Here is a 27,800-nt window from a genome sequence, read left to right on the forward strand (position 1 = left end):
TTTGTGTGGAGACCCCTGAACCCCAGCACTGAGCCCAGCCCTATAACGGCTTAAGACGCCCAAACACTGCACCCTGGGAGGAGCATGATTCAGCCTGGCAGGTGGAGGGAGACATGAACATTCAGAGGCAGAAAAATCCTCTCCTTCAACATCTACGTCCCCATCTTCCACCTGATGATGTGTTCTGGCTCCTCGAGTCTTTCATGTAACTTGCCCTCTGTGTGTCCACTGAACAGAGCCGATCGCGCTGTCCACTCTGATCATAGGGGTTTCCACAGGGCAGCAACAATGTGACTTTTCAGTTTGGAAAATGCTTTACAGAAACCCTGTACTCTCACGCATGCATAGACCTTGCCAGAGCCCCTATTGCGCATGTGTAGAGCTGGCCGGAGTCTCTATTGCGCATGTGTAGACCTGGCTGGATCCCCTATTGCGCATGTGTAGAGATGGCCAGCGCTCTGGGCTTGAGCTGAGCATCTGGAACAGCTCAGGAGACAGCTCAGCCCACCATGATCTCAGGCAGAACAGAACCCCAGGCCTTTCCACAACGAGACATGCAGAAGAGCTTGGAGGAAAGACTATCCTTCTTGCTAACAGAGGGAACATCCAAGTCCCCAAAAGCTGCTGTCCTCAAACCTCAGGGCCATGAGAAATCAGGAATGCAGATCTTGCCGACACTAACCTTCAAGTAGTGCTGACAGACTTTCGACTTCCTGGTCACTAACTATCCCTTCTGTCATGAAATGCCAGCAGTTCAGATGAGAGTTGATACTTAACATTTCTACTTCTTCCCTTCTTTAAAGATTTACTTTTACTTATGTATGCGCGCGCCTGTCGGCGTTGTGTCTATACCGTTTGTGAGTGCCACGGAGGACAGAAGGGGGATGAGATCCCCTGGCTCTCTTTACAGCTTCTGAGATCACATGGTTTCTGTGGACAGTTGTGGTGTGAGAAGAGTCAAAGACAGACTAGGTTTGATCCCTCCCTCCCTACCACCCCCGTGCCTCCCGACACAAAGGCATACTGTCAAGGTCAATGTGGCTTTGTAAGTAGACTATTTGCACAGCTTGTACAAAACCCCAGGTCCCATCCTAGCACTGCATAAGGCAGATGTAACTAGGCAGACCTATAACCCCAACACTCAGGAAGTAGAGGCAGGAGGATCAGAACTTCAAGGTCATCCTCAGATACATATGGAATCCAAGCCAGCCCAGGATACAGAAAACCCTGGGTCAAAAATGAAAGCAAGTGCCAGGTGCCATTGTCTTAGGACTCAGGAGGCAGAGGCAGTGGATCTCTGTGAGTTCAAGGCCAGGCTGGTCTGCAGAGTGCCAAGCCATCCAGAGATTCATGAGTCCCTGTCTAAAAAAAAAAAAAAAAAAGAGTATCTACAACAGGAAAATAAGCACAATATTCCATTATTAAGAGACACGTTAGACACACTGCTGTCTCCGTAAAAGACCAAAGACTCAGCAGGAAACACAGACCTGCATGTGGCCAGGGACCGATGACCAGGAATATGAGGTTTCCTTCTGTGGTCTTGACCATGTTCTAACTTCCCCCACTGATGGCAACCATAGACAAGTATATTCTCAACACATGCGTCGGGCAGTATGTGAACTGCATCTCCACAAGCTTGCAACAGAGCAAAGCCCTGGGCTGGCCCAGGCCCTGTGTCATTCTAATTCCAAACCATGAGTACTGGTGCCTCAGCACTGTGAGCCTCCAGAAACCCTGGGTCAGTCCCAGCAATCTGCATTTTGGCAATTCCACAGGGGAATCTGAAGTACTGAAGTGGGAGACTACAGGTCACTATAGGTAGCATTCAGCCTTGGCTGCACCCTGGACTCACCCAGACAAATTTTCAAAGTTGGATTCACACACTGGGTACAAAGCAAACTGAGGTAGACTCTAGGAGGGACTAAGCCCCAGATGCTAAAAGCTCCTGTTACCTCCTGCACAGACAGATGAAAATCCTCTGAGAGTCTCAGAACCCTCTACTCTAAGGTTCCTTTAAGAACTTGCCCTGGGGGTTGGACAGATGGCCCAGTGGTTAAGAGCACTGCCTGCTCTTTCAGAGGACGCGGGTTCAATTCCCAACATGGCAGCTCATGACAATTTGTAACTACTGTTCCAAGGGATCTGACACCCTCACACAGACATACATGCAGGAAAACATCATTGTACATAAAATAAATTATATATATATAATTTAAATATGCAAAATATATTTAAATACATAAATATATTATTTATATATAAATATATAATTTAAAATAACTTATTTATTTAAATATATATTTAAAAAGAACTTGTCCTAGGGGCTGGGGAGATGGCTCAGATGGGCAAGTACTTGCACATGAGTGTGAGGTCCCAAGTTTGAATACTGCAGTTTGAACCTGCAGTAAGCCAGATATAATAGCTCTTGCCTGTAATCCCAGCATTTCTACAGTAAGAGGCAGAGGTGGAGACAGGAGCATGTCCCGAAGCTCAGGGCCATCTAACCAACAAAAGATCCGACCCCCCCCCATCTCAAAACAAGGTGGGAGGAGCCAGAAAACTGGCTTGGCCAGTAACAGCTTTTGCTGTATAGGCAAGTGGTCCGAATTCAATCCCTAAATCCCACTTAAAGGTGGGAGGAGAGAACCCGACCCCCACATGCTCTCTGTGACACTCATCCCCCCATCAGACACACACACACACACACACCCACACACACACACACACACACACACACACACACATAGGCACACGCGCCGCGGCCCTAATTTACTGACCACCCGTGAGGCCCTAGGTTCACCAGGAAAGGGATGAAGAATTTTTCCTAACTTAGCTCACTAGGGCCACCTGGTGGCCATACTGGTGAGTAACGGCATTCAGCTTCTGATCTCCAGCGCGGACCCTGGTATGGGGCTTTGGGATTCCATCTCATGCAGTCAGCACCAACTTGGCCTCAAGTGAGGGGAGTCCTGCTGGGGAGGTGGGAAGGGACCTCTCTTGCTCAAGTTCTTCCATTAAACTCCACTGTGAAGGCATCCAGGAGCTACCGCCCCTAAAATACAGCTCAGTTCCTCCTCCCCCATCCCTACCACCTCACCCCACAATAGTAAAGCCAGCTGCCCATCCAATCTCACTTCTCTGGACAACACTGTGCTACCAGGTGGCCTTCAGTGCCTCGAAACCCACTATAAACCTTTAGGCCTCCTGGCCTTTGCCCGTGCGGCCCCCAAGGCCCGCAGCAACTCCTTCTTGGGCTGTTTGAGGTCAACTTTTAGCTTCTCCCTGCAGCCCAGGGACCCTGCTCGCTCTCTGTCCTCACAACTCAAATCTAGGAACAGGAATTGAGTGCCTGCGAGCTTTGGAGTTGGGATGGAGAGAAGGAGGCTCTAACAGGGCCTGACCCACGTCCTCTGGAGCAGGTCTAAGCACTGCCTGAGCCTCCAGCTGCCAGAACCTAGAGGCCTCAGCTCTCACGCCAGAACAGGGATTCCAAATTGTGACAGTGAGTGTGTGCTGGATAGTTTTACGCCAACTGGACTCAAGCCAGTGTCACTTAAGAAGAGACAACCTCAAATGAGAAGATGCCCTCACCAGACAGGCCTGTGGGCAAGCCTGTGGTATATTTTTTTGGATGGATGATTAATGTGGGAGGACCCAGTCTACTGTGGGTGGTGACATTCCTGAAAAGGTGGTCCTGAGTTGTTATAAGAAAGCAGACTGAGCAAGCCTTGAGAAGCAAGTCGGTAAGCAGCGCCCCTCCATGGCCTCTGAATCGGCTCCTGCCTTCCGGGTCCTGACTTGAGGTTGTGTCCCTGACTTCCCTGGATGGTAGACTACAGGCTGGAGGATGAAATAAACCCTTTCCTCCCCAGGTTGTTTTTGGTCATGGTGTTTTACCAGAGCAATAGAAACTCTAAGACAGTGCGAGATTCAAAGGAACCTAGAGATGGGTTCCTTATCTCCAACCCATCTTCCAACGTGTGCCAAGTCCATTTCTGGAAGTTCCTGGTCTGTCATCTCCTCCTCACACAGGGCAGCCTCTAGTCTGAACTTTCCCCCCAGTCTTATCCCACACGCCCGGCCTGTCGTCTCCAAACAGGACCTACCCTCTGACCCAGTCAGGATCTGACCCCAAGACCCCAAGCCAAGGCTGTTCTGAATCATTCTGCTCATGTGTCCCCAGCTGGAGACTGAACAAGTTGCCATGATACAGCTTTCTCTTACAAGCTACAGGGCAGAGGCTGCCCTGAAAGTCACCCAGCTGTGGCACACACTGAGTCCTCTTGATACCATGGAATACTGCCCTTAAACACCTGCAGCCAGGCTGAGAAACAGGGCTCTCTGCTCCCACAACCAATCCAATCCCCACACCCCCAAGTCCCAAAGCTGCAAACTCTCCCACCTGCCCAGCCCTCAGGTCTGAACACAGGCAGAAAAGGGAACACTGGGGACCCAGGCAGACTCAAGGGCACCTTCTTTCTAAATAGCTGCAAACTCCAGAGTCATATGTTAAATCTGAACCGTTCTGGAGACTTTACTTTTACAATTTAATGAGTTATTAAAAAATAACTCGAGCCAGATGGTGGTGGCACATGCCTTTAGTCCCACCACTCGGGAATCAGAGGCAAGTGGATTTCTGTGAGTTCAAGGCTGGCCTGGTCTACAAAGCAAGTTCCAGGACAGCCAGGGTCACACAAAACCCTGTCTCAAAAAAAAAAAAAAAAAAAATTAAAAAACTAGTTGGATAGATGGATGGATGGATGAATGGATGGATAAAATAACTTTGGAGAGCTGGCAATATGGCTTGATGGGTAATGGTGACTACCATCAAGGCTGACCGCCCAAATCCATACACCCAAGAATCCACAAAGTAGGAGAGAACCAACTCCTACAAGTTGTCCCTGTCCCCCACACTCATACTGTATGCACACAGATAAGTAAACATATGTAAAGTAAAATAATATTTCTCTGAGCAAACAAACAATTCAGTGGGGACCAGACCCCAGTGTAGACGAACCCGTCCTGGGGTACGGCAGTTGTACCACACAGCACTAACCTTAACACCTGGTGACTGTCAGTCACACCACTGCCCGCCTGATTCTGCTTGGCTTCTGGGACCCCAGGATCACACACTAGAGTTGTATCCCATTGCACATGGGTCTTGGGTATTCCTCTTTACTGGGCCCCTGCCACAGCAGTCTCTAATATGTATGTTATCCTGCCCAGGGTGGGAGGGGTAGAGCAGGTGGGAGTGGCTTGGAGCTGCTACCCTTTCTGTTCCAGGTCCATATGCCTTTCTAAGAGGTGGAATCAAAACAAAAAGCAAAGAAATGAACAAAAAACCCTAAAGCCTTAGGAAGGACCCACAGGACCTGCTGCCCCCTGAATTCCACACCACCAATCTCCCCTACCCTCACTCCCGTGACGTGAACCACAGCCCATCCTGCAGAGGAAGGGGCCCAAGGCCAGCGCTCACCTGTCGGTAGGTGGATATGATGATCTCCCGAAGGTGGTAGTGCATAGGTGTCATGGTCTCGCTGACAGTGTCCAACGCCGCATCCACCTCCTTCTTCACGTGGTGGCCGTCCGGCAGCAGCTGTACCACCTTCATCACCACCTGGGGCCAGAGGAGGGGTGAGTGGACAGAAAGTCGAGAGGGAGATCTCAGCCTGAGCCCTCTCACCCACTTCAGGGCAGTACAGGGCTATGGTATCACCCAGACAACATATGCACAGGCTCCTACACCAGAAGGCACACATGGTGCTGACAAAAAGAGCCTGGGAGCCGGGCAGTGGTGGCGCACGCCTTTAATCCCAGCACTTGGGAGGCAGAGGCAGGTGGATTTCTGAGTTTGAGGCCAGCCTGGTCTACAGAGTGAGTTCCAGGACAGCCAAGGCTATACAGAGAGGGAAAAAAAAAAAAGAGCCTGGGAAATAACAGGAGAGCTGGGGAAATGATGGGAGAGCCAGAGATGATGGGAGGGCCAGAGATGATGGGAGAGCCAGCGAGATGATGGGAGAGCCAGAGATGATGGGAGAGCCAGTGAGATGATGCTCCTTACGAAGATTCATCTTACTCCTTAGTTTGTTCCTGTTTGGACAAGCATTTTACCAACCCAGCTAGCTCACTGCCCCGTCCCCCAGCTTTTTGAGACAAGGATCCTTCTTGCTCCAGGCACTCCTCCAACTCCCTCCGTGGTAGAGTGACCTTGGTCTCCTCATTCTCCTGCCTCTCCCACCTGCATCACAGGTGTGAGCTACCACTCCTGCTTAGGGTCCTTGACACTGGGCTTGAGCCCAGGCCTCTGTGTGTGTTCAACAGCACCCTGAGCCACACCCACAGCCCCTCACTTCTTCTGCTCTGGCTTTTTCTTATCTATTGCAGTGGTGGATCCAGTCCAGGGCCTTGAACACACGCCGGGCAAACACTCCACCACTGAACTACACTCGTTTATTTATTTGAGACAAGGTATCACTGTGTAGCCCTATCTGTCCTGAAAGTTACAATATAGACCAGGCTAGCATAGAATTTGATTTCTGTTAGTATATTTTCGTCACTCTAAGTAAAGAAAAAAAAAAAGGGGGGGTGAACACCAACCCTAAAAGGAAAACGGGTGTTGAAAGAGGAGCATGTCCAGGGACCCAGAGGTACTGCATGATTGACAGCCTTGACCTCTCTCAGAGGTCAGGGCGGGAGGAGTGCCAAGAGGGCAGTCAGCACAGGTGAGCAGAAACTGACCGCGAAGCCAACCACTGCTCAGCTATAGGGCAAGTGTACAGAAAGGTGTTACACGTCTGAGATGTCACATGATGCGTGGCAGGTACAAAAAACAGAAGACTGGATCCGAATGCCAATGGCTGCCCAGCCAGAGCCCCTGAGCTAAAGCAGGGGGACCAACAGATCAGAGTAGCTTGCAGGCTTCCATGGAGCACCAGCCACGGCTGGGTCTCAAGCAACTATGAGGTAGTTATCGACGATACCGAGATTACCTAGCCAAGTAGGGGAGGGTCCAGACCCCATCTACTACGACAGAGGCTTAAGAGTCAAGCTGTTTTGGATCCAGTCCACCCACCTGGGAAGCAGACAGACAGACTCACCCTACCCAGCTACCAGTAGGACCCAAGAATTCTGACCTGCACAGCATTCCCAGGGAGCAGTAGGGTGTAGGGGGGATGGGGCATACCCACCTGAAACTCGCCCTTGGTGAACTTGGCATCGGGCACGCTCACTAGCTCCTCCTCGCCCACCTCGGGACAGCCCTGAGGGATGACAGAGCTGAGATGGAGCCTCTCCCTATTCTACATGCTCCCACACCTCCACACCCAGAAACCCTGCTGAGGGTCTGCCAGGACTGATGGAAGAGGGCCCCTTAGATGACATCAGACACGACCTCTGCCCTTCCACACTCACCATAGTCAGTACCCACCCCTGCCTGGGCTGACCTCTGACCTACACAAAAGGCCACACCTACCCCAATGTGCCAGCAGGCCAGCACAGCCACCACCATGGCGGTTGTGGTCTGTCCCTGGCCACTGAGGCAGCTGAAGACAAAGCCTGTGCCTGGGTCCTTAGTGAGAGCAGCTCGCAGGGTCTCAAGCAGCCGGTCAAAATCCTGGGGTGACAAGACCACAGTATGAGTCCAGGGGTGCCACTGGCTGTCCAGACTCACAGTGGGGACCGCCATCCAAATGGTAATCCCAGATTTCTGTCCCCTCGTGACTCATCATACACATAACCTAGTTCATGTGCACACACAGCTCATGAGGTTACATACAAGAACATGCATATATGAACAGCCGTGTTCATGTATACACCCATAACTGTCTCTATCCCAGGCACCCAGGACTGGGCATATAGCAGACGCAACACATTTCTGGGTCTCAGTATGCCAACCCTCATGCACATGTAAGTTTTCCAGTCTAGTGCTGTGTCCCTACCTGAGCAGCCACCAGGGGGCAGCACTCCACTGGCTATGCGCCCACAAAGCCAAGCAAAAGGCAATAGCCCTGACAACTATCCTAGTGACATCCACAGGCCACACATACAGGCGTACACAGCCCACAGATACACCAGCAAGTCCTTGAAAGGCAAACCACACAGACGGCTGCAAACAGACATCTGTCACAGACCTACAGCTGCTACATGAACACGACCTCAGTCACACAGTTTTCCCCATGATTGCCCCCCAATGACACCATGAACCCCAATGAGAACTACACCCCACACCACCATGGCACCGTGTAGCATATGTTTCTCCAACAGACGTATGAGCACACACCCTTCCCTGTGACATATGGTGCACATGCTTGCAACATACGACACACAGACTACCCCCACAATACAAAGGATATGAAGGTAGAATACACACGGAATGGGCCCATGTGTGTGCACATAAGCACACATACATAGAAAGGATAAGAACATGCTTCTGAGGCCTCATATGGATCCCATTAGACAATCCCCTGGTCCCATTACAGAGTTGAGCTGCTTTTCCCAGGCCAGAGAAGAGGAAGTGAAATCTGGTGCCCAGAGACCGGGCCCCTCACCTCCTCCCGAGGGGCGCAGAAGTCTGGCACAGGAATGCGGCAGTAGGTGAGGCCAAGGCAGGCCCCCTGGTGCTGGCTGAAGACCTCCTGTGTGGTCAGGCACTTCTGGAACCTGGGGGCGGTAGGGCTCTTGGTGTTGGGGACAGGAGCACTCAGGTGGGCCTTCAGCTGGGACTCCAGAGCCTGGACAAGAGCGGGACAAGGGGGCAGGGGCCACTGAGACAGGCCTGAGAGGCAGAAGCCATGGGTCAGAACTCGGGAGCCCCAGCCTCAGGTCAGAACCACACTGCAGAGGCAGAAAAGGCACAGGAGTGTGGGGATGTGTGGACATGGGGACACGGGAATAGAGTCCTGGAACAATCATCCCCCCCACTAAGCCTCAGCTCTTCATCATACAACAGGAACGAAGGGCCCTCTGGCTCTCTCCCTTGTCTCTCTTCACCCAAGTGCCTCCCATGCAAACCATGCAAAAGGCCAGAAACCTTACCTCCAGCTGCTCGGGGGCCAGGGTCGGCCCGGGGGGCCACAGACTGTGCATGTGACCATCACATTCTAGTACAACCTCCTCCCTCAGGTTGATCCAGACCACCTGCCGTAGCTTCCTCTTGGCATCAGACAGGTAGGCCAGGATGTTGCCTAGGGCCTGAGGGATGAGGGACCATCAGGGTCAGGGCTATCCTTTCCCTACCCCCACGTTTGAACCCCGAGGCCTGAGAGGGGGCACCTTGGCACTGGGCTGGGCGGTGCCATAGATAGGCATTCGAGGTACACGCCGGAAGTTGGCTACATCCATCTCTCTGATAGTGCCGAGCGCATCCGGGGAAACAAGATCATCTGCTTCCTGTGGGGAGGACACCAAACGTGAAGTGTGGGGTTGGGGTGGAGGAGAAATGGTGTCCTACTGGGTACAGGGCATACAAGGCTGGCTGGACCCTGCGGCCTTACTGATGCACTGACAAAGATGTGGTGGCGTACGGCCTCCAGAGAGGCTCCAGCTCAGATGTTCTATAGCCTAGTCTGACTCTGCATCAAAGCTCTGGGCTTTGAGACTGAAGAAAAGGTGGCAGGACATCAGCCAGAGCATGGCACATTCTGGTCCCACAGGAAACCCGCCGCCCCGCCCCCCCCCCGGGCAATACTTCCCCAGCCCTACAGGGATCTAGAACTCCGTGGGGCCAGGGGCCAGCCAACCCAGCCCACCTCACAACTACTCAGCTACTCACCAGGGAGCTCTTGGCGATGAGGTCCCCAGGTACCAAGGGCCCCACTGAATTCAGCACCAGCCGCAGTCGATACAGCTCAGGATGTGTACACAGCCATCGACTGAAACTGAGGGCAAAGGCCAGGGGATACTGCAGCCCGAGGCCAAGAGAGACGGGGCATTGAGGAGTGTGGGGCCATCCTGAGCCCTCCCTGCCTAGTCACAGAAAGGGAGCCCCGAAAGGTATCGTTGAGACCCAGGGGAGGACAAGCAGGAGAGGGAGGAACAGGATGTTTTCTGCCCTGACCGAGATACTGAGCCTAGGCCTGGGTTGGGAGGGGAGAGGGGAAATGGGGGGAGGGGGGGCAGAACAGAAACAACGCTCACCGGGACCCGTTCTTGGCCCTCCCAACCTTTCTCAGGGACCAACACACATTACAATCTCACTCTATTCCCTGCCCCATGAGGTCCCTGTGGCTGGGATTGGAGGGCTGGCAATCCCTCAGCCCCACCTGCTCATGCAGATAGTAGTTGAACAGGATCAGATAGAAGTACAGCTCCAGGCTCCACAGCGCCCTCTGCTGGACAGCATGCTGACTGCCACACTCCTGAGGACAGGGAGGGGGAAGGGAGAAATGGGGTGTTAATAGGGCTTCCCCCTAGAATAGTAGAGTCCCAGAAGGCACTCTCCCTAGCTCCAAGACAGCTCTGCCAGGCTGGAAGTCCTTCCCTGTGTCTGCCCATTTGCCGTGGTTCATGTGTAATGCGGAACCCTGTGGTGACCACACTGGGCATGGGTGGCTCTAATGCAGATGCTGGCTCTCCAGGCCAGTTCCCAGCCCTGGGACAGGGACAGGGATGAGGAGACAATAGGACGACTACTCCATTATGTTCCATTTCTTCTGTGTTGAATCTTTACTTGGTTTGTTTATTGAAACAGGGTTTCTCTATGTAGCCTTGGTTGTCCTGGAACTACCTCTGTAGATCAGGCTGGCCTTGAACTCAGAGATCTATCTGCCTCTGCCTCTGCCTCTGCCTCCCAAGTGCTGGGATTACAGGCGTGTGCCGCCACTGCCCATTTCCTTTTCCTTTCTTGAGGGGAGCCTTCCTTTAAGATCCAGGTACACACACATACACACTCAGATACATACACACATATATCATATGCACACGCACATACACACACATATACACAGATACACACACGCACACAGAGAGAGAAAGAGAGAGAGAGAGAGAGAGAGAGAGAGAGAGAGAGAGAGAGGATACTCCAGAAAACTATTACTACCCCTAATTCATAGAGAGAAACTACATAGTAAACAATAGGATTCCCTCTCCTAACCCCAGCCCAGCCTCCTCTGGACAATGGGGTATCAGAAAGATCCCATGTCCCACCCCCTGACCCTCAAGTGTCACAGTCCTCCAGCCAGGTCAGTAACCTAGATGACAAGTGAGATCTGAACTGAACTGCCTGAGAGAAGGGTCAGAGCCTATGGGAAAACTGGACCCCACCCCCACCTTTGGGACTCTGCACCTCCATGGGCTGTGCCACTTTTTCTGCAGAAAGCCAGAAAGTGAGGATGCTAGGTGTGGGGTGGGGGTGGGGGGCACAGTCTCAGTCATGCCCCTCTGAGTTGCCATGGCAACACAACAGCTCTGCCAGGACACATGAGCTACCCACAAGACTGATGCCAAAGAAACAAAGATCCAGCATGAGCCCCAGGCTCTGCTCTGATGGCCTCTGACCCCTGTCTAGACTAGGGGGTAACCCTGGGCCTTGATGACCCCGCTGCAGATGCAAGAGAGGATTCCAGATAAGGCTAGCTGAAGTGTCTCCAGACAAACGCAATTACAGTACGGGGGCCTGAAGCAGCTCATGTGTCAACAACTGGGTGCTGTCTAGTGACAGCAACAGGTGACACTCAGCCCTCTTCTAAGTGTCCCACGCGTCTTTCCTCACTTAACAACCCCAACAGCCCTACAGCCACTTATCTTCACGTGCCCCACTTCACAAGCAGGGCAATGAAGACAATCTACACAGCAGATGACCAAGATGACCTCATCCCTGTAAGAGACACAACCAGGACGGTGACCAGGCAGCTGGGTCGGGAGCCCCAAGTCTGACTCACCAGGCCCACGCAGGTTGACCTGGTCACGAGTTTAAGTGACAAAACCATCAAAAACTCTTCTCAATGACAAAATTCAGGGTGTGGGGTGTCTCAATGACAAAATTCACACTAAAACGAAAAGACGTGGCTACACGAAGAATCACACACCGCTGAAGAGAAGCCAGCATGCTCAGGCCGCTGCCGGCATGAGGTAGCATTGCTTTTCCTGTTTTCCCATCGTGGAGCACAGCTCTCGGGGGCTTGCTTTTAAGTGTTAAACAAAGTAAGGGTTGTAAGGGCTTTGAGTCGTCCCATGCACCATGCACAATCACAGTCAGTCAGTCTTCTCCCCAGAGCTCAAGACAAGAGCTGTGAGCTAGCCCAGCCCTCCCCCTCCTGAAGCTGTGGGATGGACCAAGTTTGCCCTTCCCATGGAAACTCCAGAAGATTCCTTTGCAGGAAGAGCCCCTGTATGAATCCTGAGAGTGCTCCCAGAGACCCCTGAATTAAAGGCTGGATCCTGGGGTGACACTGTTGGAAGGTGACAGGCTCCTTAAGAGGCAAGGCCAAGCAGGAACTCTTGGGTCACTGGAGATGTGCTCTAAACCTCAGGATGCCGGCTGCCTCTTCTGTCTTTTTGTCCTCTGTCCATTACGGGAGACGCGTGTCCCGAAACGCATGCCCACAATAATGTGCTGACCAGAGAACAGTGTCAAAGAACCATAGGCACTCCAAAGGAGGGTTGCGGGGTAGGGAACAGGACTCTCTTCTCCTTCCTCCCCTCTCTCCCTAACCCTTCTCTCCCTACTGACCTGAAACACACCAAGTAGCCCAGGCTGCCCCGGGAACCCACAGTCCCCATGCAGTGTGGGATTTATAAGCCTGTATCACCCCTGGCTAGCCTTTCCTTTTTTTTACAAACCGATTCTCACACTCTTAGGTTTCTCTTTATCCTAACGTGAAGCTGACTAATGGGAGGTTCTGGGAAATGTGTAAGTCCAGAGGTCTCAGCAGGCCCCTCTGTCCGTCCTGTTTATTCTGCAGCCAAGGGACCTGCTCAGAAAAAATAAACTTCCCTCTTCCTCGTCCTTCCCGCTGCTCCAGCTGCCCACTCCCCATCCCCCCACCCCACCCTCTCCAGAAACTACTGTACTGACAGAGAGGCAAGCAGGCTGAAAAACAACAGTCCCAAGCAGAGTCCAGCATGTTCCTCCTGGCCTCACCTGCTCCGGGCTCTCTGGCCTGAAGCCTTCCAGCTTCCTCTGGTGTTTTAGGACTTCTTCCTTCAAGTCATGCAGCTCTGCACAGGCACTGATCGCTTGATCCACCTAGGACCACAGGAGGGGGACAGGGAATGGGAGAGACAGAGAAGAGGACTTTCAGAGAGAAAAAACACACACACACACACCAGTGACAGAAAAATCACCCCACCCCCACCCCTGATGTCCTGACCCAGCCCCCTCCTCACCTCCTCCACTATCTTCTTCCCCTGGGCCACCTTGCAGATGAAGCCCTGGATCACCTGAAACTGCTCCATGGACAGGGGTTTGGTCAGCAGGGAGGCTGCCCTGACAAGGTGAGAATTGGGAGTGTAATCAGGGACCACCCTTGGCTACCCATCAGCCACTGGGGGAATGGAGACCCAGAACGGTCCAGCAACCTCTCTCTCTAGCACACAAAACCAATCTGTGGCAAATGATGCAAAGAATCATCTGGATGTGGTCCCATAATCCCAGAGGCAGCTTCACCCTCTCTCCCCTTCTCATCCTTCCACCCATCGACTGGCGGGATCCCCGGCCACTCACTCTAGCTGGGAGGTGGTTCTACTGTAGTGGAACATGACGAGGGTACCCAGGACCATGCCTAGATTGGTCCTGCCCACACCTGACTGGCAGCTGAACAGGAGGGCAGGGAGAGGCCCGTGGTTATCTCTGAGCTGCAGAAGGCTGGGAGTCTCCTGCAGAAGGGAACATGAAAGACCATCAGACAACAGTGTATGGGAAAACCCTACAGTTGAGGCCCCCAGTCAAGCTCGCAACATCTGCAGCAGGCTGGTGTCAGACAAACAGCAAGGCCTCTGATGTCCAGCTCACAGCCAGATCTAACCCATCCGCTCCCACCCAGGGCAGGAACTGCCCCTGCCCAACCTCAGAGGAACTCAGAGAACAGGCCAGGAACAGCATGGGGCCTGGAGTAGAAGCTACTCAAAGGGTCCCAGGCCCTACATTGACCTGACCTCTCCCCATTATAAATACAAATCGAGGCATTATCCCAAAATGGGTTGGGACAGAAAGCTGTCCTCCCCCCAAAACCCAGTAAATATTAGCAAACAGATCTCTGAGGCAAGCATCTCAAGTCTAACTCAAGAAGAGAGGAAGGAGAGGTCTAGAGAGGAGAAAGAGTCTCCAACACCACTCAGCGAGTGTGCAGCCAAGCCATGGCTAGAACAGGGTCCTCCAGGCATTAGTGCTCGACTCTGGCATGACAGAATTGCAGCTTGTGTATCCACGTGCACAGGTGCACACACAGACACACTGCAAATAGTACATATAAGCACATAAGGTCACAGACACAACCCTACACCCCAACATACTAGACCCCATATAAACCATAGATGGAACTTTCCACAGATGGCCAGAGGCCACACCCACTCTAAGTTGATCTCCATGGAGATCAACTACCAGCACCTCGTCCTACCCACCACTCTCAAAACCCACCTCAGTCCCACTTACCCGAAGAACGCTGACAAAGGCATCAAACTGGTCTTCCAGGGGGGCCCCTTGCTCTGGCAAGGGGAGACGGTGATATCTGACAGGACAAGAAGGCAGCCCATGAGCCGGGCAAGGACCCTGAGTAGCAGCTCAAGCCCTTCATTCCCGAGCACAGGTCTGATATGCAGATGGGGGAAACTGAGGTAGCAGCTGGAGAGCCAGCCCAGAGAGGACATCAGCTCCAGGTACCTGTAGGTGGGCTGCAGGAACAGCGGCCGCTTAAACACCTCCTCGGTCACGTGCACATCATCCTCACCTCGGATGGCCACGGTGTGCGGCTCCCCGCGCAGGTCCTCTGTGTTGTGGTACACGTGGTACATGTTCTCTCTCAGTTGAGCAAAGTCATGGATCTAGAAGGAGATGCAGGGATTATAGGCATATGACCTGAGCTTCCTAGGCCTCCCTGGTTGTCCCTTCTTTTCTTCTGGGAGGGAATCACAAGGCCAGAGGTTCTCAGCCTCAGACTCCAGAGCTGCCAGACCTGCATGAGCCAATCATGACCTCCATGGAGGTTATCGGGAGGGGTCTTCCCAGTGAGCAGCGGAAATGCACTAAGGCCCCTGAATGCCAGGGTGAGGCTCCGCCAGCTGAAGCAGAATGCAGCGAGAGGTAGAAAGAGCCTGGTCCCCAGCAAGGCCTGGACCTTCCCTCACGCATCTGTCTCTGAAGCACTGTGACCCTGAATTCCATTCACACATCTCTGTGGTGAGTTCCTGTCTCAGAGCCCCGGCCAAGCCTCGGTGCCGTGGGAGAGAAGAGGAAGCCCCAGATTCTCAGAAACAGGCCCAGCACACTTGACTCCTCAGGGCTCCACCTGACAAGTAAATAGCCAGACTTCAGCCGTGGGTCTCTGTAATGATTTCTACATGCCGGGCGCCCAGGTAGTGGCATTATTAGAAGGTGTGGCCCTGTTGGAGCAGGTGTGACCCTCTTCTTAGCAGCCTGGAGGCCAGTATTCTGCTAGCAGACTTCAGAGGAAGATATAGAACACCCAGCTCCTCCTGCACCATGCCTGCCTGGATGCTGCCATGCTCCTGCCTTGATGATAATGGACTGAACCTCTGAACCTGTAAGCCAGCCCCAATTAAATGTTGTCCTTTATAAGACTTGCATTGGTCATGGTGTCTATTCATAGCAGTAAAACCCTAAGACAGTCTCCATGGTGGTTTGACTGGGAATGGCCTCCACAGACTCATGCTTGGCCATAGGAAATGGCCACTATTAGGAGGTATGGCTTTGGAGAAAGTGTGTCACTGTGGGAGCGGGCTTTGAGGTCACATATGCTCAAGCTATGTCACCCAGTGTGACACACACTCCCCTGCTGCCTGCAGATTAACATGTAAAACTCTCAGCTCCTTCTCCAGCACCATGTCAGCCTGGATGCTGCCATGCTTCCCGCCATGACGATAATGGACTGAACCTCTGAACTGTAAGCCAGCCCCAATTAAATGTCCTTTTTAAGACTTGCAGTGGTCATGATGTCTCTTCACTGCAGTAAAACCCCAACTAAGAGAGTCTCCTAACCTAGCTCTCTTCTCGCCCCTCCCTAAACCAGGACTGGGGAACAAAGGAGAAGCAGCATGGGAGAGGGACGAAATAGGTTAGCTGGGACAGAGGAGTCAACTTTGCAACCTATCACTCACCCCAGCAGGGCACAAAAGCTAAGGAGTGTGAGCCAGAGAAGGCTGAGTCGCTCTCGCCCCCGGAATGGTTTCAGGGGCGTGTCTGGAGAATTGGGCTGCAGCCTGGAGTCTTGGCTCAGCTATCTGAGGCCAACTGAGGGAGGTGCTCTCATTTGGTCACCACTCAGGCCCTCACCTCTTTCCGGATGGCCAGCTCCAGATTCTCAGCCTTGACCCCAGGCCCAGGGTCCCTAAGGTTCTCATGAAGGCTCTCCTTGTCTCGAGGTGTGTAAGACACAAAGTCCTCCTTGGCACGCAAGAACAGCACAGGCTCCTCCCGCACACAGAAGATGATGCACTCCTGGCAAAAAGAAGCCGTTACCCCTGTCCTGCACAGACACCTGTCCCCAGTCCTGCATGAACACCCTTCCCCTGTCCAACCTATAGGCCTTTGCCCAGATAGTTCCTCCCTCATCCAGGGTGAGGTTGCACCTATCCATTCTCTTTCCAGGGTGACTATCTTCACAAGTATTACACTAGCATGCGTATTAACAAGTATTAGTAGGTCAGTAGGTCTGTCTTTTCTCTCTGGAGGACTACACACCACCCAGGCAGAATCATTCTGGTCCTTTCCATGGGCCCACAATACCTAGCACAGTGTCCTGTGCTGTATCAGTTGCCTGATACAAAGACCAGCTAAAGAAAGACTGAGCTAGCCCATCATGTGGCAGTCTCTGGAGTTGGGAAGTAGCTCCCTTGTCACCTTCTCAGTCCCTTTGAGGCTCTCAAGAGTGGGGTATACCAGAGGCTTCTGACCTTGGGCACTTCTGAACAAGACAATACAATACATACTCTCCAGTTTCTGTTCTGAAGTTCCAGGCCACACTTCCCTCCCCAGCCCAAGGTGAACCACCCCAGATTCTCAGATCACCTTTTGCCATGGAGGGCCAGCCTCCTTGGAAAGCTCACCTTGAGCCCATCCTTCTGGAGTTTCTGCAGGACCCTCCTGAACCCCAGGAGGCTGGGCTGTCCCATGCCAAACACAGGGAGGCCGCCCCGCACCTGCCGGAAGTTGGGAGCCCCACAGCTCTCCAAGGTGCCCAGTATGTCCATCTTCTCGGTGATATCACGCACCAGGAAATAGCGACCCTGACAGAGAGAACCACATCGGATCAATCAGGGACTCAAGGGTTTCTCCTCAGACAGAACTAAGTCCTGGGATCTAGGCTAGGGAACAGGGAGGCAGGAATGGGGGTGGGGCTGGAGACACCGTCCCACCCTCAAGTTGCTTGCAGGTTCCTGGAACAGACATCTGTGATGGCAACGGTGTTGGGTTCAGGAGAACCAGAGAAAGCTTCATATAAAAGGTGACCTTGGGGCCAGCCAGGCCTTGAAGAGACCAGATATTGGAACTGTGGCCAAAGCTAGGCTCTTAAAAAGAAGGTCAAGTCTAGATTGAGATAGAAGATAATTAGGCCAGCTCCTTCCTGGAGCCCCACCTGTGGGGGATTGGTCTGGTGATGCTTGTATTCAAATGTTAAATTCTATACCCTAAAACCTGGTTGCTCGAAGATGGAGCGGACCCCCACCCAGCTTTTGTTAGGTAAACAAAACTCCCCAAGTTAATTGGTCAATAAAAGCCTACGATTTGGGCAATAAATAGAGGCAGGTGGGTTTTCAGTTACTTGGCTGGGGAATCACAGATAGAGAAGGAGGAGAAGAAAGGACAGAGAAGAGAGAGGAGGAAGCCACCAAGAGGCGCAGTGGACCGTGAGCATGTGGTCAGGAGAAACGGCAAGTGACAGGAGACATGTGACTGAGATATAAATTAGAATAGCTCCAAACCGGCCCAATCTGGCTTCCACCTTATGAATAAAACACCTGGATTATATGTCTTTTATACGAGCTCTCTGGAATTTATGATTCCTCTTATACCCACCAGTTTCGAGAACTCCAGACTTGGGTGAAATGGCACACAGTGACCACGGGGAATGGGGTGTGGGAGGGGTGGGGGGACCAGAATACTGGTCGGTCAAGAGTTCATCCGTGGGCAAACCAGAACCCTGGGTAATCTGTGATCCTTGCATGACAGACAAGGAGTGAGACCTGCACTCCCAGATAAGCCAGACATCCCCACAATGTCTATCATACAAGCAGTCAATCGGTCGGTCCTCCCAAGTCTCGTCACTGCAACACGGCCCTCACCAGGGCAACAGTAGCAAACAACACAGATTTAAAACTAGCAGGTCTGTGAATTTTTACCCCCAGGAGACATGGGGGGGAGCAGAGAAACAAAAAAAAAAAAAAAAAAAAAAAAAAGCTAAGCCAAATAAGATCTGAAACTCTAAAATTTGGAGGGTCAGACTCTTCTAGAGTCTAAAAAAAATAGTTCTCAACCTGTGGGTCACGACCTCCTTGGCAAATCTCTATCTCCGAATAGATTTATATTACGGTTCATAAGCAAAATTACAGCAAAATTACAGTTATAAAGTAGCAACTAAAATGATTTTTATGACTGGGGAGGGGGTCACCAAGACACAAGGAACTGTAGTGAAGGATTGCAGCGTTGGGAAGGTTGAGAACCACGCTCTTACAGAAGATGGAGAATACTAGACAGGCCAGGGATGGAGAGCAGGAGCTGGAGTTCTGGGGCCAGGACCCTAAGAGGGAGAGGGGAGCATGAGAAATATGGGGTCTGGCTCCTGATGACATATCATGATGGCCCACCTTCTCTGCATCCCTGAAACCCATTTTTCTGTCTAACTCAACTTTCCCATCTATCTGCAAATCTTTCCTGCAAAGAACTGAAAGCAAACATTTCCTGCTTTGTGGGCAGGCCATGCAGGCTCTGTTACAGGCTGGAGGTTCTGCCATCAAAGCACTCGGTAGCAGCAGGTGATGTCCAAGTGGATGCACCTAACAGTGGACCAATAAAACTTTATTTATATCAGCAGGTGGTGGGCCAGATTTCACCTGCGGGATGCAGTAAGCTGGTGCCTCAACTGGATGATCTGTAAGGTCCTTTCCACCTCACACACTCTAGACCCCAAGAGTGGTTAAGAAGAACTGAGGGGTTGGGGCATGGCTCAGCAATACTTGCTTGCCTAGAACTATCAGTGAGGGACTGGGGACATGGCTCAGTGTAGAATGCTTGCCTAGCATATGGAAAATGCCCTGCGGTCCAGAGAAGGACTGAGAGACAAAGATAGAGTGGGAGAAGATGGAAATGGAGAAGAGGCAAAGAAGGGTGAGGATGGGGCTGCCCTCACCTGCACCAGGTAGTGCTCAGGGGTGGCATCTGAGAGCCGGCCCATCCTGTAATGGGCCTTGAGCAGCTCATCGTGGATCTGGAATTCCTCCTTGCAGTTGTACCTGCATAGTGAAAACCGGAGTCAGACAACCTCTGTTGGTCCCTTACACTGTCACCAGAACAAAGCCATCTCACCCCCACCCATACAGCTGCTCCTTCATCCTCATACCCAGAATACCATTGCTGAGACAACTGAGACCTGGGCTACCCCATTGCAAACTACAGTTCCCAGTTTCCCTTGTAGCTAACACTTCTCAGCCTCCCTTGCAGCTAGCACATTTCCCAGCCTCCCTTGCAGCTAGCAGCAGTCCTGTTATTAAGTTCTAGCCAATGATATGAGAGGGAAAGAGGGAGGGCAAATTGTGGGCCACTCCTAAAAGGAAAGTCTTCTAGTCTGTCTTTTGCCTTCCCCTGCCCCTGGAAGAAGTAGAATAGCCATCCCAAAAGACAGAAGCACATGCTGATGGAATTGAGACAAGACACTACAGGAGCCTAGATGGTCACAGGCTGCCATACCAGCCTGAACACCCAAACGAGAGGTGATTATCTGTCTCGATTCAAGCATTCTGTATGGGCAGTACTCTGTTATGGTGGTCTAACCCAAAGCCTGATTGAGACATTGCCAGTGGATGGCCCACCCCTCAGGCTGTGATTGGAACACTTCCAATTCCAGAGTCCAGTGCAGTTCATCATACAAGATGTGAAGGGTGTGTCCCTACCCTGGCTGTTTACAGGTGTTCCAATTCCTCGGACCTTACTATTACAATAGGCCTGATCACACACCAGCTGTTTAAACAAGCCCATGGTGGTTTCTATAGACAAGTAAGCCAGATAAGGCACAATCACTAAAGCAGGATGCTATGTACTCAGACACAAAGCCCCACTGCCACTGTACCGTGCATGAAACCCGCCTGCTCAGGCACCATGTAAAACAGCTGCCAGTAGGACAGAGCTAAACAAGTAGGGTGAAGGGAGGCTGCACAAGCAAGGGGAAAGGAGGCAGAGCCAGGCCCCAGACCTGCTTTTCCCAAAGCTGCCTTCAATGCCCAAACTGCTAACCCCCCTCTCTCTCCCTCTTCATCTCCCTGTCCCCCACCCCCTCTGGTTTTATTTTCTTTTGTTGTTTTTGGGTTTTTGTTTTGAGACAGGTTCTCACTATGTATCTCTGGCCAGCCTGGAATTAAAACTATGTTTAACCAGCTGGCTTCAAACTTACTACCTCGTAAGTGCTGAGATTAAAAGTGTGTGCCACTACACTGGTGACCCAGCAACGCAGACTGACTTCCAAGGTCTGTCAAGTCACTGCTGCAGGACACTGCTCGTCTGCCTTTATCCCAAGCACAGTGATTTATGGTAATTACTGCTATCCTGCCAAGCCCCGGGGCCAGCAACCTAACGGATCACTCCACCTACAGACTTCTTTACACAGAAGGCCCATCTCCCAGGCCTCTGCCAAACCCATCGTTCTGTTTGGAGCTTATTCTTTTTCCTGCATTCCCGAAAGGCCCAGAGATGAGAACGAGGCTCCAGCTCCCCAGGAGGCAGACCCAGGGTTCCTCCACTCTCTCATCTCTAGCTCTCAGAAGCACCCATTCCTTCACCCGCATACAGATGTCCATCCTTCCAGTCCTCCTGGATGCTTAGGTGTCCAGGTAGCTGAAAGCATGCTAACAAAAACAAACTTCTACCTCCTTATTCCCTAAAGGTTGATTCCTGGGGCTGGAGAGATGGCTCAGAGGTTAAGAGCACTGACTGCTCTTCCAGAGGTCCTGAGTTTAGTTCCCAGCAACCACATGGTAGCTCACAACCATCTGTAATGGGTTCTGATGCTCTCTTCTGGTGTGTCTGAAGACAGCTACAGTGTACTCACATATGTTAAATAAATAAATAAATAAGTAAATAAGTAAATAAAGGTTGATTCCTAAAAGTCCCAACTGGAGCATGGAAGAGGAGCTCCCAGCTCTCCAGTCTTTTTTTTTTTTTTTTTTAATCTACTATCGAGCACCATGACACACAACTTTAATGCCGCCAGCTCTCAGGAAGCAGAAGCAGGTGGATCTCTGTGACAGCCTGGTCTACACGGCAAGTCCTAGCCCAGCTAAGGCTACCACAGATGGGTAAGCAATATAGGCCCAGAGACTCAGAAGAGACCCCAGCCCTGCTACCTGCTTGCTGTGTGTAGTGGTCTAAATATGCTTGGGTCATGGGAAGTGGCACTATTAGGAGGCGTGGCCTTGTTGGAGGAAGTGCATCACTGTGGGGGTGGGCTTTGAGGTCCGATGCTCAAGCTCTACCCAGTGCAGAAAAGACCCCCTCCTCCTGGGTCCCTGCAGAAAAGACAGTCTGCTCCTAACTGCCTTCGGAACAAGATGAACTCCAGACTCCTCCTGCACCTTGTCTGCCTGAATGTTGTCCTGCTTCCCACCATGATAATAGACTGAACCTCTAAACCTGTAAGCCAGCTCCAATTAAATGTCGGCCTTTACAAGAGTTGCCTTGATCCTGGTGTCTCTTCACAGCAATGGAAACCTAACTAAGAACTAAGACACAGTGTGATTCCAGAAATACTGCTTAAACTCTCTGGGTGAGGCTGGGGGGAAGGGCAGGTTAATCTACAAAACTGGAGGCAGTCTGTAAACAGTAAATGCACGCAGATGCCCCCCTCCCCCAAAGTCCACGTCTTCCGGGGACCCGATCACGTGTCCTCCGATACTCACGTGATCACAACAGGAGCCACCTTGTTGGGAATGATGGACTTGGCCTTGCTGTTGTGTAAACTTGTGGCATGGAAAGACTGCACACTGAGAGAATGCTGGCCGTCCATGCTGCTGCTGCCCTGCAGGCCCTCCAAGGACGTGCCAGCCGAGACTGTCTGCTGTGCTGTGCTTGCCGTTGTACCCATAGTCTGCCAGGGGCCTCAGGACCCCAGACCTGCAGGTAAGAGGGTACACAGTTCAGAGGGACAGAGGAAAGGCAAAGAAGGAGGACCCTGGCCACTCGACCCCGGAAGAAGCAATTCCACAGAGACTCTCGGAGCACCTGCCTTTATGCCTTGTCCTGCTGACACCGTGGGAGAGTTCTCTACACAGAAACACAGGGACCGGCTCCAGTGACTTAGAGGGGCTTCTCCCAGGGCCTCCTGGAGCCGTCCCTGCCCCCTGTGTATTCTTAAGAAGAAGTGGAAGCAGACTGGAGCCAAGCACAGGAGGGAGAAAAGGGGCCTGGAAAGCCAAGCCAGGACCCCAGAGGGTGCAGGGGAGAGCACGCTGTGCTGGCCACTAAGGCCTGGAGAGATGGCTCAGAGGTTAAGAGCACTGGCTCCTCTTCCAGAGGAACACACCCTCTTATCCTTGGGAGATAGCCCACTATGTAGCTCATAAATATTTAACTGTTTAACCAGGAGACCCAAGTCTCTCTTCTGGTCTCTATAGGTACCATATAAGACACATGCATGCAGGCAAAATACCCACATACAGAAAAATAAATAAAAATTAAAAAAAAATAACAAACATAAACAGGTTCAGGTAATTTTGTTTTGTTTTTCAAGACAGGGTTTCTCTGTGTAGCCCTGGCTGTCCTGGAACTCACTCTGTAGACCGGGCTGGCCTCGAACTCAGAAATCCACCTGCCTCTGCCTCCCTGGGATTAAAGGCATGCACCACCACTGCCCAGCTAACAGGTTCAGGAAATTTAAAAAAAGAAAGAAAGAAAGAAAGAAAGAAAGAAAGAAAGAAAGAAAGAAAGAAAGAAAGAAAGAAAGAAAGAAAGAAAGAAAGAAGAGAAGGAGAAGGAGAAGAAAAAGAAAGAAAGGCTGAGAGACAGAGGTGCAGTTCAGCCAGAGAGCATTAATCATTGGGTAACACAGGGTACAGTCAGGAAGGGTCAGCCACCCACAAAAGTCATGGTGGTTCAGGACTTCCAGGCTCAGAGTAGGAGATGAAGCTGGGTAGAGAGGGCTTGGATGAGAATGGACTGTAGGGCCCACGCGTGTCCCTTGCACCGAGGCCCTGGTCATCTCCTCTGCATCATTCCACTAAAACAGACACACAGGAAAACACTCTACCCGTGAGTTTCCTACAATGAGGCCAGAGCCATCCAAACTAGATGAGCGTCCGTCAGATGAAACGTTCAAAGAAAACAGCTACCACAGAAACCAAGACCAACATCTGATCAGTATTGTGAGCCTTCGGGAGACCGGGAGGCACTTCCTCACCCAAAGAACGCTAGGCATCCTGGATTTGAAGGAAACAGGTCTCACCAGCCTGTGGTTAAAGTTAACACCTGTTTAGAGCAAGTACAGGAATATATCCGGGATACAGTGAAAGAGCTGGAGGGTGGTAGTCTTACTGGAGCCTAGGATCTGCTAAGAACAAGGCTGGGTGTCCCAACATGGAGAGTAGCAGAGGGGATCATGGGAGTTTCTAGGCACGCAGAGGCCATGGCCTCACAGATGGCACAGATATTACTACCAGGAGCAAATTCTGGTAGTGCTCCCACACCCTTTTACCCTTGGGAGATAGCCCACTATGTAGCCTTCTAAAACATGACAACTCTCCCAGCTGCAAGGCATGGATAAATGGGTCCTGTCTGCTCCTGATCACCCCTCACCCCCATCACCCTCTCATCACTGCAGTGGCACCCAGAGATATGTGCTGTGGGGTCACAAGGTCAACAAAAAGACAGGCCAAGTCAGTCTGCAGTTCCCAGACCTGACTCGGAGCTCACACCGCTCAAGTAGAGTCTCCCACGCCTCTCGATACTATATACAGAGGCTCCACCCCCAGAGCTGTCTGCTGGCCTGGACACTCAGAGAGAAACTGAGCACCTCCTCTGCCCGTCTAGAACCTTCTCCAACCATATAGAAACACAGAAAGGGCTCCCCTTTTCTTTAGTCTTGCCATCCTTGAAAACTCCAAGGAGCCTCAAGGCAACCCTGGTGAACTGCCCACGCCTGTGTAGAAAAACACAGTCTTCCTGACTCTTGATACACAGCTCAATCCTCGACCCCTCAGAGGTACAAAGAATGAACCTTTTACATTCCCAGGTAGGAAAGCAGGTAGCTCGCAAAATGGGCCTTCTCGGTGGACCACAGCTGAGGGCCCAAGAGAGGGCACTCTCTCCTTCAGCAGCCTCTCCAGCTGCCAGGCTCTGTACCAGTTTCCCAGGCCTCCTTCCAGAAGCCTGGGCCAAAGGAATGTGAATAAAAAAAAAAAACGGCTCCAAGAAAGGGACAACGGGCATGCGCCCACGGCCAGCCGCAGCTGCCACAGGTCAATCCCAGGCTCATTCCCACAGCTCAGCTCTGCCCCACCCATCCTTCGTCTCTCCTCTGCCTTCCCTTGGGCTCACAGACAATGACCAGCACCAACTGGTGGCCTGCAAGGGGGCCCAGCAGACAATACAGATGTGCACAGCTGGCAGAACAAGCAGCTAGGGTGGGCAGCATCCTTTGAAAACAGGGCCTTGAAAAGATGTGCAGGCAACGGAGCAAACCCAGGGCCCTCATCAGTAGCCCTCATCCAATGTCCCCTCTCCACACGGCCATAGGGCACCTTGCGGTTTGGGAGAGGTCGTCCCTCCCATGACAGCTGCAAGCCTCAGACAGCTTCTTCCTTGAGGTCCTATTACACAAAAGGGTCTGCAGGTTGCTAAGGTCGGTGGTACAGTGGCCAGCACAGCAGTGGGGCTGTGGGTGAGTTCCTGAGGCTCTAACGGGACAATATTGGAGGTAGACTGGAGCATGGGCATGAAACATGACTGTTTCGGCAGTCCATGAGCCTAGGTATGTAAACAACCTGCTGTGCCTTAGGATAACAAAATACAGCCTGGAGAGGGTGGTGCATGCCAGTCCCAGCTCTCAAGGCAGAGACAGGTGAATCTCCGTGAGTTCAAGGCCAGACTGGTCTACACAGAGTTCCAGGACAGCCCCGGCTGCACAGAGAAACCCTGTCTTAAAACAACAGAAAACAAGACAGGTTAACAAAATACTTGGGGGTAATCAACTGGCAAAGGGAAAGGTGCATTCTGGTCTACAGACTCATTCGTGGTTGGTTGCCGCCATTGTTTCTGAACCATAGGAACAGCAGGAAGTCCGGAACGGTGGAGGGGCACCAATACGTGGATCTCCAGACAGCTGAGAATCTGTCATGACGTTTACAAACATGAAAGAATTGCTTAAAGATGGGCCAAAGGAGGGGGGGGGGGACTCAGCGGATAAGACTGCTCTTCCAGAGGTCCCAAGGACTCGTATACGTCCAACAAGCACTCGAGATGACCGTGCTCATTCTCAGTCTTCAGTGACAGGCTTTTAAAGGTGGAATTCCCAGGCTCTCACACAGCTGGTCAAGTGAAGCCCTGTGGTTACTTCAAAAAGAGCAGTTCTGTATTTTTGTTTGTTTGTTTGATATTTATTTATTGTTCTGCAGTTCTGGCTGGCCAGGAACTCACTATGGAGTCCAGGCGAACCCATGGTAACCTCGGACCCTCCCCCACACACACACACACATCAAGTCCTGGGATGATAATCATAAGCCACCCCAAGCCCAGAAGTCCTCAAGTTTCTTACCAAGGTGACTACATGACTGTCACATGACTCAGCACTTCCACTTAAAAGTCTCTACCAGAGAACAAGTCTGGGGGATGGCTCCTGTATAACCTCGGGAGCCTCAGGGCTCAGTGCCAGTGTCTGAGACCAACTTTACTCATTCCCATCAAGTAACAGACAGAGGCACAAAAGAGATCTGTGTCGTGGGGATGCACTCAGCCACAACGGCACAGCGGAAACACATCACCACAACAGAGTCACAAACATCATATGAAGAGAAATAGGCCAGGTCCCAAAGGCCAACTCCTGTTACCTCACAGCAGAGCATGGCCATCTAGAAAAGGCAAGAACAGGATCTTAAAGTCGGCTGTAGGGGCGGAGGACAGCACGAAGCCTCAATGGCACCTTGGAGGACAGAGCTGCCCAGGCTTGTCCAGACCATCAGACCCCAGCAAAGGAAACTGAGGTTTCAAGATCAGTGAGAGCCGTACACCCAGCACCTGCAGCCAGGGGCCAACAAGCCAGTTCTGCCTTCCATAAGGTGGAAGGAAACTCTCCTACAGCACACACCCCTCCTTCTACCCAACAGATGCGCAACTCCTGCAGGAAGTCTCCCTGACCGCACCGCACCGCACCGCACCGCACCAGCCGCTTCTCACTGTTCCCAGCAAGAGCCACCACGCATCTTCCCCAAGTCTGGACCCACTGCTTGCCTAAAAGAAGAAGCAGAAGACCAGACTGACCCCAAAAGGAATCAGCTCATAGTCGGCAAAGCAGAGTCTCTCCATCGCTGCCCACCCTGCCAGGTGAGCCACTGTCTTGACCAAGGCTGGCGTTTAGCGCCGAACAGACACAGAACCCTGAAGTCACACTTCAGCACCAAGAGTGAAGCCGGGGCTCAGGTTTTCCTTTATACTTGTCCACTGCTGCTAAATCTCCTACACCTAACACGGTTCCTTCAGGAATGACTTTCTTTTTTTAAACAATTTTTTATTTCATGTATATGAGTCTACTGTCACTGTCTTCAGACACACCAGAGAAGAGCATGAGATAGATCCCATTACAGATGGTTGTGAGTCACCATGTGGTTGCTGGGAATTGAACTCAGGACCTCTGGAAGAGTAGTCAGTGCTCTTAACCATGGAACCATCTCTCCAGCCCCATTTTTTTTTTTTTTTAGTTTAATTTAGTTTAGTACAAGTTTCAAGGCTAGATAGAGGTCATGGGGCCTCCCCTACTACACCAGTTCTCGAAACTCTGAGTCCCTCCAGGACCATCCTCCTGCGGAAAGCCACTGCTAATGTCCAGTGGGCATTCCAGCCACCAGCAAGGAGGCCTAGGAGGTGCTTTCCGGAGCAACAGTGGAATAGGCAAAGAGGGACTCTCCAGGTGACTCAGCTTAGCAAAGAGAGGGTCCTGTCTGTCCTGCACCTGAGTTGGCCAATGTGTCCCTTGAATTCCCTTCCCCCACCTCTTCTTTAAAACCAGAACGGTATCCATCGGAAACTAAATGAAACCTCTGAAGGGTTGGGAAGGAGAGAGGCCGTTACTATTTCCTAACTTTTTTTGTCTCTTTGTTTTGTATTTTTATGGACCTTAAGGTTGAGCCTAGAGCCTATGAAAGCTCTGGGTTTCAATCTCAGCACTGCAGAAACCAGGCATGGTGGGACACACCTAAAATCCCAAAACATGGTTGGT

The 27,800-nt window shown here is 51.8% G+C and overlaps 1 protein-coding gene across 1 annotated transcript in view; it reads right to left on the reverse strand.

Annotated features, from left to right (window-relative positions):
* Pald1 (phosphatase domain containing paladin 1) overlaps positions 1-27,800 on the reverse strand; it is a 62,211-nt gene that overhangs the window by 11,948 nt on the left and 22,463 nt on the right. Inside the window, exons 2-18 of the mRNA XM_034524374.2 lie at positions 22,276-22,489; positions 19,518-19,620; positions 17,218-17,397; positions 16,445-16,609; positions 14,816-14,976; positions 14,588-14,663; positions 13,661-13,812; positions 13,324-13,423; positions 13,079-13,183; positions 10,260-10,355; positions 9,770-9,898; positions 9,271-9,387; positions 9,034-9,189; positions 8,547-8,729; positions 7,472-7,612; positions 7,188-7,259; positions 5,477-5,617 (exon numbers count right to left, since the gene is read on the reverse strand). Of these exons, the coding sequence (XP_034380265.1) occupies positions 5,477-5,617; positions 7,188-7,259; positions 7,472-7,612; positions 8,547-8,729; positions 9,034-9,189; positions 9,271-9,387; positions 9,770-9,898; positions 10,260-10,355; positions 13,079-13,183; positions 13,324-13,423; positions 13,661-13,812; positions 14,588-14,663; positions 14,816-14,976; positions 16,445-16,609; positions 17,218-17,397; positions 19,518-19,620; positions 22,276-22,460 (2,262 nt within the window). The 5' untranslated portion in view covers positions 22,461-22,489. The remainder of the gene's footprint in view (positions 1-5,476; positions 5,618-7,187; positions 7,260-7,471; positions 7,613-8,546; positions 8,730-9,033; positions 9,190-9,270; positions 9,388-9,769; positions 9,899-10,259; positions 10,356-13,078; positions 13,184-13,323; positions 13,424-13,660; positions 13,813-14,587; positions 14,664-14,815; positions 14,977-16,444; positions 16,610-17,217; positions 17,398-19,517; positions 19,621-22,275; positions 22,490-27,800) is intronic.

This window comes from Arvicanthis niloticus, chromosome 20 (assembly GCF_011762505.2).
Source record: "Arvicanthis niloticus isolate mArvNil1 chromosome 20, mArvNil1.pat.X, whole genome shotgun sequence".
NCBI classification, from domain to species: Eukaryota; Metazoa; Chordata; class Mammalia; order Rodentia; family Muridae; genus Arvicanthis; species Arvicanthis niloticus.